Source organism: Silurus aristotelis (genome assembly GCF_946808225.1).
Source record: "Silurus aristotelis genome assembly, chromosome: 20".
NCBI lineage: Eukaryota > Metazoa > Chordata > Actinopteri > Siluriformes > Siluridae > Silurus > Silurus aristotelis.
The window spans coordinates 17,795,463-17,807,674 of NC_139593.1; the positions used below are offsets into that span (position 1 = coordinate 17,795,463).

The 12,212-nt window shown below is 38.7% G+C and overlaps 1 protein-coding gene across 11 annotated transcripts in view; it reads right to left on the reverse strand.

The window, feature by feature from the left end:
• dmd (dystrophin) overlaps positions 1–12,212 on the reverse strand; it is a 200,158-nt gene that overhangs the window by 177,015 nt on the left and 10,931 nt on the right. For 10 of the 11 annotated variants that reach the window (XR_014530372.1, XR_014530373.1, XR_014530378.1 and 7 more), the window contains exons 2-4: positions 7,635–7,696; positions 137–175; positions 4–96 (exon numbers count right to left, since the gene is read on the reverse strand). Coding sequence is in view for 7 of the 11 variants with exons in the window: in XM_083522230.1 (XP_083378356.1) it covers positions 4–96; positions 137–175; positions 7,635–7,696 (194 nt within the window). In the remaining 4 variants the exon portion in view is untranslated. Of the gene's footprint in view, positions 1–3; positions 97–132; positions 176–7,634; positions 7,697–10,571; positions 10,807–12,212 lie in introns of those variants that run through there. The other variant, XM_083522214.1, reaches the window with a different exon arrangement.

A 12,212-nucleotide genomic window follows, 5' to 3' on the forward strand; every position in this document is an offset into this window, starting at 1 on the left:
CACCAATTCTTTCCCAGTCAAGCCTTCCAAAAGCTCCAGAAGACGGCGGCCATCACGCAGATCTGTGAAGAGGTCATTAATAGGGGATCTTCCTGCCTAAAGGACAAATACAATACATTCACAGTACATTACATACAGAAAAGAGGCTCTCAATACAAAATGTCTGAGATCCAATCTACACATCATTTTACCCAAAAAAACTAATAAACAGGTGAACACCGAAAAAAGACCAGGTGATTTTTTTTGGTATCTTACATTGAGCCTTTGCCCACGATGACCTCTGAGTCCTGTTGGTCCTGTGGTCTGCTGCTGTAGCTCATACATATCATGGTTCTTTGCTTTGTGCATACTGGGGGGCTGTTTTATTACCATGTTTTTTTTTTTTAGTAGTCCTTTTTCATCTTACCACTTTTATCAACAAGGTGTTTCTACCTGGAAAACTAATGCTTACAATGGGCCTGTGAGAATCCTCAGTTATCCAGGCATGGGTGAGTCATATCAACTTCTATCTGGTTAGATCAAAACGTGTCACTACTCATCCAAGCAGCTTTTTCAGTCTGAGGGAAGTTGGCAGGATTCCACAAATTTGCATACTACAGAGTCAAGGATCTTCTCCTCCCTAAATCGTCTCTGGGAGACCTCCGTTCCCACTCTCACCTTTCCATTGTCCCTCAATGAGGCTATCCATGGAGGAGGAGACTTTACTAGATAAGTAGTGAAATGTTTCGTTCTAACCATACAGAAGTTTGCCTGACCTGTTTCAACTTCTAAATAGTATATACAATGCATTTTTTTTCCACACAGTAATACTACCATTTAAAGGAGATCTTTGTCTTGGGCTTCTGATTTTTATGGTATGTGTGGGCAGGGGGGGGTTTGGTCAGCAAACTATGTAATTATTAGAGCATCAATTTAAAAAAGCAACTTGATTTAGATGGCTCCTATATATTATCCACGGCGGGTCACTGCCAAAAGTGAGGTTTCGATCAGCTCAGGTGCAGAGGGATTGATACCTGCGGATTGGAGCAATTGGTGCTCTCGGCTGCTCTTCAGCCTCTGATCTATTCTGGGCCATCAGCCTCTTGAGGATAGCTGCCCCAGATTGTTTAGAGCCTGCCAACATGTGAGCTGAGAAAGACTAAATCAGAAACAGTTTCAGATACTGCTGAAGACAGAGTTGTCCATTGTGGGGGGTTAGCTGGGAAATATCTCCCAGAAGTGACTACAGATATTTAGTTCACTTGAGAGATACTTGAAGACAAGAGTATAGGGAGGACCTACACATGGCAGTGAGGTTACTTTGCACATAGTTTTGACTGTATCTGAAAATACATTGACATATAAAATCATAATGGTTAAAATATCTTCTGGAATGATTTTTTTTCCATAAAAGAATAGATATATGTTTTATTTGTTTTTGCCGTACCTACTGTTGCCCAACAAGACCCAGATAACAAACTCATACATGCAACCAGGATTGACAGAGGAAGAAGAGATCCACAGTGTCCAAAGTTGCGGAGCCATAACCACCAAAGACAGGGCAGGGACACTCTCTCCAAATCCTTTAAACCCTTCCCAATTATCAGATAAAGCCGAATTGCCCCCCTCCCCTGAATATTTCATATTTTTGATACTATTTTATATATAGTATGCCACTGGTTACGCTCAGAGGACACATAATGTTGTATATTCAGGGTAGTCTACCAGTGGTCTAGAAGTACTTATCAATCTCAAAGTGTTTAATAAAGGCTAATTAAATGAAAGAAGGCAGGGTTTAACTGTTCACAGAAGCCATGCACGACACTTTGCTTTTGTAAGCTAAATTGTCTTTATTGTAGCCTTTTAGCCAATTTACTTGGGCAAAACATCTAGAAACGCAACGTAATCATTATTGTTATATATATATTAAATATGTATAGTATAGTTACTATTTTTCTGTAATTGTTGTTGACAAAAAAACTCATAATTGTGTGCAATTGTTTCATTTTGCTCAAAAACTGAAGGGATATATCTGATTTCATTTTCTTACCATTATGTTATTCTTAATAATCCTACATACAATTATTTTTCATAACAGACAAAAAGATTTTTTCTGCACTCTATTACAGTTATTGCATAAAATAGAGGAGAGATCATAAGCTTAAAATGTGCACAAGGTTATTATATATATATAGGTTATTATAGTTATTTGCAGAGAAGCTACAGGCAGAAGAAGACAGGTATGGAACATATTCTACACTTTATTTGTGTGAAATAAGATGGAAAACCTTCCAGGGGTAAAAAGGAAGTGAACCCAAAATATAATTTGCCTAATAACTCTCTTCACCTTTACTATATCTCCCTCTCTCTCTCTCTCTCTCTCTCTCTCTCTCTCTCTCTCTCTCTCTCTCTCTCTCTCTCTCACTCATATATATATATATATATATATATATATATATATATATATATATAGAGAGAGAGAGAGAGAGAGAGAGAGAGAGAGAGAGAGTTTCTGATAGGGTGATGAATGTGAAGCTGGAAGTTGAAGTGGTGATGATAAATGTCATCAGTGCTTATGCTCCACAAGTGGGCTGTGAGATGGAGGAGAAGGAACAATTCTGGAGTGAGTTAGATGAAGTGGTGGAAGAAAGAATGATTGGTGATTGGGGCAGACTGTAATGGGCATGTTAGGGACAGGGGTGATGAGGAGGTGATGGGTAGGTATGGCCTTAAGGAGAGCGATGTGGAAGGGTAGATGGTGGTAGATTTTGCTAAAAGGATGAAAATGGCAGTGGTGAATACGTATTTTAAGAAGAAGGAGAAGAAGCATAAGGTAATGTATAAGGGTGGAGGAAGGTGCACACAGGTGGAGTATGTTCTATGTAGGAGATGCAACCTGAAGGAGATTGGAGACTGTAAGGTGTTGGCAGGGGACAGTGTAGCTAGACAGCATCGGATGGTGGTCTGTAGGATGGTTTTGGAAAAAGGAGAGGATGGTGGAAACTAAAGGAGGAAGACTGCAGAGTGAGATTCAGTGAAGAGGTCAGACAGGGGCTCGGTGGTGGTGAAGAGGTGCTGGATGATTGGGCAACTACTGCAGAAGGAGACAGCTAGAAAGGTACTTGGTGTGACATCTGGAAATAGAAAGAAAGACAAAGAGACGTGGTGGTGGAATGAGGAATTTCAGGAAAGCATAAGGAGAAAGAGGTTGACGAAACAAAATTGGGATTCAAAGAGAGATGAGAAAAGTAGGTGTACATACAAGGAGATGTGGCAGAAGGTGAAGGGAAGGAAGGAAAAACAGAGCTGTATGAGAATTTGGACACTAAAGAATGAGAAAAGGAATTGTACCGATTAACGAGGCAGAGGGGCCGAGCTGGGAAGGATGTGCTGCAGGAAAGTATGCAGATGGAATGTGTTGAGAAGTGAGGAGAGTGTTTTAAGAAGGTGGAGGAAATATTTTGAGCAGCTGATGAATGAACAAAGTGAGAGAGAAAGAAGTTTGAAGGAAAAGGAGTGTCCTGGTACCGATTTTTAAGAATAAGGGAAATGTGCAGACCTGCAGTAACTACAGGGGAATTAAGTTGATCAGACACACCATGAAGTTATGGGAGAGAGTAGTGGAAGCCAGGCTGAGAGAAGAGGTGACCATCTGTGAGCAACAGTATGGTTTCATGCCGAGAATTAGCACTAGGATGCAGGACATGTATGAGGACAGTGTGACAGCAATGAAGTGTGCAGTAGGAACAAAAGACTGGTCAAAGGTGAAGGCTGGTTTGCGTCAAGGATCGGCTCAGAGCCCTTTCCAGTTTGCTGTAGTAAACAACAGGTTGACGGACGAGGTCAGACGGATGATGTTTGTGGATGTATTTTTATTTGTGGTGAGAGTAGGGGAGCAGGTGGAGAAGAGCCTGGAGAGGTGGAGGTACATGTTGGAAAAAATGGGAATGAAAGTCAGTAGGAGTAAGACAGAGTACATGTGTGTGAATGAGAGGGAGGGCAGTGGAGTGGTGCGATTGCAGGGAGAAGAGGTGGAGAAGGTGGAGGAGTTCAGGTACCTGGGATCAACAGTGCAAAATAATGTAAAGTGTGTTAGAGAAGTGAAGAAAAGTGTGCAGGCATGGTAGAGTGGGTGGAAAAGAGTGATAGCAGGAGTGATTTGTGATTGAAGGGTGAAAGGGAGAATAAAAGGGAAAGTTTACTAGATCTGAAAAAGTTTACTAGATCTAGAAAATATGACCACATCACACCTGTTTTAATCAGTCTACACTGCTCTCAATTAAATCTCGCATTGATTATAAAATACTACTACTGACGTATAAAGCACTTAACGGTCTCATGCCAATGTATCTGAGTGAACGTCTGTACCAATATGATCCTCCACTCCTACTTAGATTAAAAGGTGCAGGCTATTTGTTGGTACCTCAAATAATGAAGACTATAGCAGGTGGCAGATCTTTCTCTTATAAAGCCCCACAGTTATGGAGCAGCCTTCCAATTAGTGTTCGGGACTCTGTGTTCAAGTCGAGGCTCAAAACATATTTATTTAGTCGTCTTTTATCAATAGATTTTTCTAGAAGAGGTAAAGGAGCAGATCTGGAGGGAACATGGATATCGAGTGTTCGGTGAAATGGGATATTTGTATGCTGTCGTCCCCGCACTCTCACATGTTCACTCAGGTTTGTTGATGGTGGTGTGGTGGGTCGCCTCTTATCACAGAAATCCCTCATGTCTGTGTTACCTTCTGGTTCTCCCTTTTAGTTATGCTGCCATAGCGAGTCTTGCCGGAGTCCAAACTGCACAGTGTCCTCAACTTTCATACAACAATAAGGACACATAATAATCCATATTCTTCTCTTCTTGGCCCCCTCCTCTCTCTCTCTCTCACTCTCTCTCTCTCTCTTTTACTCTCTCTCGGTCAAGTTAAACATGCTCCCGAGGTTCCAGTGCCCACTGTTCCTGCCCCTCTTCCCTCCTCGCATCTTGCCTCTGAATAGTGTTCTCTTCATTTGGAGGTCACTTTGTGCAGCTGGGGACTGTTTCTCATCAACGCCATGGTGGTTCCATGAAATTCATGGTAAGAACGGGAGCTTTGAGGATGGATTTGGACTGTAGTTAATGTCAACAGCTACACTGACTCAGAACTACAGTTTGCTTCTGATCACCAACACTGTACCCAGCAATATCGTTTATCTGTAATAAATGGACATTCGGTGCAACCCAGATGAGGATGGGAGGCGAGATTTTGATGGTTTGGACATGTGCATAGGAGGGACAAGGACTATATGGGTAGAAGATTGCTGAGGATGGAGCTACCAGGAAGGAGGAAAAGAGGAAGTTCATAGAGGAGGTTTATGGATGTAGTGAGGGAAAACATGCAGGTAGTTGGTTTGAAAGATGCAGATGTAAAGGACAGGGGGTATGGAGACGGATGGGAGAAACCAAATGAAGCGAAGGACTATTTTGTTAGCAAAAGGGGGACCAACACAATATTAGGCAGGTGGTCATAATGTTATGCCTGATATGTATGCTCATATACTGTACTTATTTTTTAATATTTAATATATTTTTTATATATTAAAATATATTAAATATAAAAAAATAAGTACAGTATATGAGCATACATATCCTTTGCTAAATATTTTTAATATTTAATATATTTTTATTATATTAAAATATATTAAATATTAAAAAATAAGTACACCTATCCTGTAAAGTTCATGATGAAATTGTCTGCGACAGCCTCTACTCTCTGACGAATTATATTTACTTCAGTGTTCCAATTCGCTCACTCACTTTCAACTACACAAGCACTACATTGGGATTAGTGAATGAGAAGCAGACATTTATTTATTTATTTATTTATTAATTTGTTGTTGTGAAAAGGTTTAAAATCTTAATAATTACTATAAATATTTTGCCCAGGAAAAAAATTAGTTTAACATATTCATAGACAACGGACTTTTCTTAACAGGTTACACATCAGCGCCAAAGAAGTCTATGAAGCTTGAAAATGTTAAAATAATTAACAATCTCACAGCGGTGGACGAAGTACATAAAGTATGTACTTGAGTAAAATTAGAGATACAGTAGGTAAAATATTACTTTCACTTTTGAAAAAAGAACAAAAGTATTTGCCTTCAAATGTACTTAACTATCCAAGTACTCTGATTTATTATGGCAATAATGTTCCTATTATCATTGTTATCACAAGACCTGGGTGAACCACGCCATGACCCAACGTTAGTTTCAGCTTTACAAAATGATGAGTAGGACATATTCTCAGAGCAGTACACAAATTTGGATACACCAAAAATTCCTTGGCTAATTGTAGCCCTAAGATACATACAACATCTACATCCCATAATATATGTCTTTTAAATGAGCCTTTTAAGCTGCACTGGAGATTCTCCCTTACTGAACTCAGTTCATCACCTTTTTAGTACAATCACGGAAAACCTCTATGACATCACCTCAATTAAGTGCTGTTAAACTACAATTCAACTACACTATAAAAACTGTAATTGTTTTGTTGCTACACACATTACGATGACTACATATTGTAAATATTAATGTTATGCAGCTAAAAGAACTATTGTTGCTCTATGTGTAAAACCATAGCAGGCAACACCATAACCTAAGTGATATACAGTTATTAACCTGTATTATTAAATTCATTATCCTTTACTCTCTTCATAACGAGATGAGTGAAAGAGCTGCGTACAAACCTTTATCTTTTGCACGTTTCCCCCCTACTACTTCTCTCTTTTTTCTGAATTGGGCTGCTGAGGGGTATGACTTTTTTTGTCATCCATAAATTTAATTTGGATCCAACTCTCCCTACTGCCGTGACGTCACCGAACCCCCGCCTCTACTTTCTGAATGTATGAGTGAGGGAACATTTCTAGGCAAACTCAGAGTTCCCACTAGGTTCATTGACTGTGACATGATATAATAATTGATGTGACCGTGCAAATGAGTGGTTAACCCCCCCAAAAAAAACATTTAGTGGCCATAAAATCCCCCTGGTCGGCAATCAAAACAAGTTTACAACAGAGCGCACGCTCTACTCTGATTGGTGGCTTGCTGTGTGATTAAAATTAATAAAATGTAATGACTGATTTTGCAAACTGAAGTTGGGTAAAAAGTAAGATATTTGAATTTAAAATGTAGTGAACTTAAAGTAAACGTCCCCCTGAACGGAAATACTGGAGTAAAGTGCAGATACATGAAAAAAACTACTAAAGTACATTAGCGATATTACATTTACTTCGTTACTCTTCACCACTGCAATCTCAAACAGTGGATCATCTGTTTTGAGCTCAGAAGTAGCATTTCTACGTGTCTGTATATCTGATACATTTGTGCATTCAATTTACTGTTTGCTATAAAAATGTTTTCACGTTTAGCATCCAGTTGAACACAGCTCATTTTACCATTTCCTGAAAATCAGATTTTAAAATTCACATCACTCAACACTTGAACATATTAACAATTTTATCTTTGAGTTAATTTTCCATTTGATATATAGAATATTTTCATTGGCAAGTTTACCCATGTTTTTCCTTTTTTTTTTAAACTAATATATATACAATTAAGCAAAATGTATATAAAATAATTGCTCTTAAAAAAATAAAAGCTCAAAATCAGCTTACCTTAGCAAATTGGGAATTTATCCATTTTGTGAAGGTTTTCTTCTGTACGTCTTCTCTTTCATCTGTAATTTAATAATAATCCTGATATTAGATGCTTCAAAAATGCAATGATATGTGACTAATAAATGACATTCAGTAACATACATTTTCTTGTATCCATAAAAATTTTTACATTTACATATAAACCCTGGAGCCCGAGTTAAAGCACTAAAACAGCATGGATCTAGTCACACTATAAGGACAAAAGTTTGAAGACACCTGACCCTAAAATGTGTACGTTCCTTTTGAACATCCCATTCCACATTTATTCTCCTTTTGCTGTTAGAATAACCTCCACTCCTCTGGGAAGATGTTCCACTAGATTTTGGAGTATGCTAGAGGATATTTGTGCTCATTTATCCACACAGACATCAGTAAGGTAGTGTATTGATGTAGTATGGGGAGGCCTGGGGTGCAGTCAGCATTCAAAAAAAGGTGTTTAATAGAGTGAGGAATCCGAACTCTATTCCTCTCCAACCCATGTAAACCATGTATATATTTCATGAAGCTGACTTTGTGCACAGGGCATTGTCATGCTGGAACAGCTTTGGGACTCTAGTGAAAGGAATATGTAATGTTACCGCATCCAAAGAAATTCTATACAAATGTGTCTCTCCAACTTTGTGGTAACAGTTTGGAGAAGAATGACATATGGCTGGAACAGTCCCAAAACTTTTTCTTATACTGTAGTGTAGTTTAAACTCAACTCAACTTTCAGAGATTTCTAAATCTCATCACTGTTCCCTCCGATTGTCCAATGTGGCCATTATTCTGAGATCTAAGTATATTGATGTATACACAGTATACTGATGTATGGTATCTGTGAGGTGCATGTACTTAAAATCCAGAAATAATTCTTGGGGCCAAAAAAGCTTCTACATAATGGATTGTTAACTTCATGACACAATGATACGCTCTACATAATATTCAAACAGTTCCTTTCTAAGTAAAACTTGGATTTCAGCGACCCACTAAGACCCATTAATGACCACCATTTAAAGAATCGAACAATTCAACAGTGCACCACAAAATGATATTTCATGGACTAATAGCCATAATCCAGTGCAACAACGATGAGGTGTGTAATAACACACAGTATGCGGCTAAATGATTGAAACGGAGCTGCAGTATAAATTTCATTACATACCAAACAAAACAGCTACACATTCAATATGAACTTGCTGCTGATCGTGTATAATTTACACATATGGGATAAGTATGTGAAAATGATAAAGAGATAATTGAAGAATACGATCCTCTTCCACTGGTAGCAGTGATTCCACATCAAGTGTTAGAAACAATGTGATTGAGCAAAAGCAGAATGTGTTATTGATCAGTAGGGATGGGTTATAACATTAATTTACTTTTTGGCTCGATAAAAATTACTTTCATAACCAGTAGCAACTATATTGATACCGATACCAATATTTTCGAAAGCCATCATTTATAGTAAAATGGACCAAACTTCTCTTTTATTCTATTTATAGGAATCCGTCACACAAACCATATTTAAACTGTTACACTTTTCACACTTTTACAGTCCTTCCTTTTTATACATTTCTCAGTAGAGAATGTTCACATGTTCATTATGAGGTTTATGGAGAAACTATAATGAAATTTCTGGATAATATGATATAACCCTAGACTTTTAACTATGGTTCCTCTCAAGGTTTCTTCCTTATATCCTCCTCCATCTCCTCACCTCAGGCTCACATAATCAACTTACATAGAGAAATGTATTACATACTTAATTATTACTTAATTACTTAACTATTAGTTTCTATAAATCCACTTTGCGACAATGTCTAAAACAATCAATCCGATCCGTCCAATCCCTTATCTCCTGTAAGACTGGTGTTTAAATGGAAGAACACACTTGATACAACACCTGTATCAAAAGCATCAATTCTTTGGAATCAAATCGCTCATCCGTACAAATGGGTGGTAATTTTGTTTTTTCATTTCGGTCTGATCCCAAGTACGTTCAAGACCAATACTGATAGCTATTATTATTAATAGTAAAATGGCCCAAACTTCTCATTCATTTCATTTACAGAACTCCAACACAACAACCATATTAAACTGTTACATCACGCTTTTACAGTCCTTCCTCTTTATAGACTTCTGTAAAGGAAGTAGAGAATGTCGACACGTTCTTTCTTCATTTAACCTTTTTCTTTCTTGACTGACCAAAAAAAACCTCTCAGAAGATGCTCCGTGTTTTAATGGAAGAACAAAGCTTGAAATTCTTTAGGATGGAATCGCCCATCCGTACAGATCATGCAGGAGACAGTGGTGTGTTTCCGTCTGCTCGCTGGATTAAATCCTCCCTTTCTCAAATTGGATTAGAAAAGTAATTAGGTTGGGATGTAAACAGGTTTATTCCCTTTATCACTCTGAACACACAAAAGGAAGTCAACAGTGCAGCTCTCCACAAGATTTCAAAACCAATAATAATAATAATAATAATAATAATAATAATAATAATAATATTAATAATATTAATAATAATAATAAGGTTTTGAGTTTGGAGACTGTGCACCCTGGATCACCAAACTTTGTTGTCCAAATGATCATCCTAAACAACAAACAAACTCCAAACTCCTTATATTTTCGGATGCTTTAAATGGATTTAACCCTTTCAGCAATCTCATGAACTGCTTTGTGCGATGAAATGAAGATGTTCTGGTCCAAGCTGCAGTAAGACGCGTGAAACACTGCATTCTAGAGGCTCAAGATCTTCTCACCACCACACTGTCCGTGCGGTCCGTCTGACGCAGGTTGTGTTGATCAGCAGTAATCAGGAGTAAACAGGAGTAAACAGGAGAGATGTCCATGTTCAGAAGCAGTGATCTGAGCTCTCATCCAGTCTGACATCATGCCAGTATTCAGTGTTACCTGTGTTGGTGTAAACACGCCGCCGCCGCTCCACTCATCACTCAACCCGCTCAGACTCCATGTTCATCTCCTTCCCAGATCATCACAGATCATCCCCTCTGCTCCATGACGACATTAATCCCCACTCCGGATTGAGGGTTTATTGTCACTGACCGGGTCCCCGGAGCAGGATGCGGTTCACTCACAGTGCAGCCGAGCGAGACGCGGATGGAGGATTCGGGGGGCGTGTCGCTGAAAACCAGCAGGTTGAGCAGACCACTAGGGCTGAGCGATACGACTTCACTCTCCTCCTCGATCCAATACCAAATACTTTCAGGACATATCGCTACAGATACCAATGCCAATTCTTGTTTTACCTGTAAGACTTTATTTTACAATATACACCGATCAGCATAACATTATGACCACATGCCTAATATTGTGTTGATCCCTTTTTTTCTACCAGAACAGTCCTGAGCTGTGGAGCATTAACACCTTGTACTTCTTCATTCATTTGAGATACAGTAACTCGTCTGTTGGATCCGTTCACACGGCCGGAGCCCCTTTAAGAAGGTAGAGGATGGAGGTAAGACATGTGACCGAGGCATCATGACATGCATCAAGAGTGAGTCATAGACAGATGTGGTGAAGAGAATCCCGACATTTTCCAAAAAAAAAACATTATTCAGAATTAGATAATAAATAAAAAAAACGGAAATAATGTAAGTTATGTATTCTTTCTGTGTGGCCTGGTACCAATTGACCCACACACCGGTGCCGACCCGCGGCCCGAGGGTTGGGGACCACTGGTATATACGTCACAATTTGGCCCTTTTTAAACTCGCTCAAAGCTTTATTCTTACCCATTTTTCCTGCTTCTAACACGTCAAATATCAGGACAAAATTCAAGTAGTTCAAGTAGGCATTATTGTCATTTTAACCATATACACTGCAGACGACATAAATGATCAAAAGGAACTACACAAAACTACACAGAACTCTAAACGAATAACACAAAGTACACATGTGCAACAAAAACAGTAATACAGTAGCACCGATCAGTACAGTACAGAAGTTTGTGCACAATGGATTGTCTGTATACAAATAAAAAATAAATACTTGTAAACATTTGGCTAAATATCCCCCCACTACCAGGTGCCATTATTTAGAGATAATCAGAGTTATTCATTCATAATATAATGCCTGGTTGGTATTTACAGTATGTACCAAAACATACAGTACTGAAATGATCTCCTTTAACATTCCCCTTAAATAGGCATCAGGTGGTGTATGATCTGGGGAATTGGATGTGTATCGGAAGTCATTATCACCTAATATGATTTATTCTGGAAAGTTTTCCTGCAGCATGGCTAGAGATTCTCGAGCGATATATCTGCTCACCATGTCTATTCATGTGAAGGCCCTTCGCAGGAAAGAAACCTTTTTAAACTCTGAAGAAATGGTCAGAGCGGAAATAATCCCAGACTATAAAAACGTTTTCCTTCGTCGAGAGACCCATTTCCAACAACAACAGCACAACACAACTTCCCTTTTACTACTGGGAGCACGTACAGATGGAGCTCTGCCCTGTCGACCAACACACATGCGCCTTCAAGATGTTCACTACTCTATATTTTAGCGCATGCAGTACTTTCTAGCCTT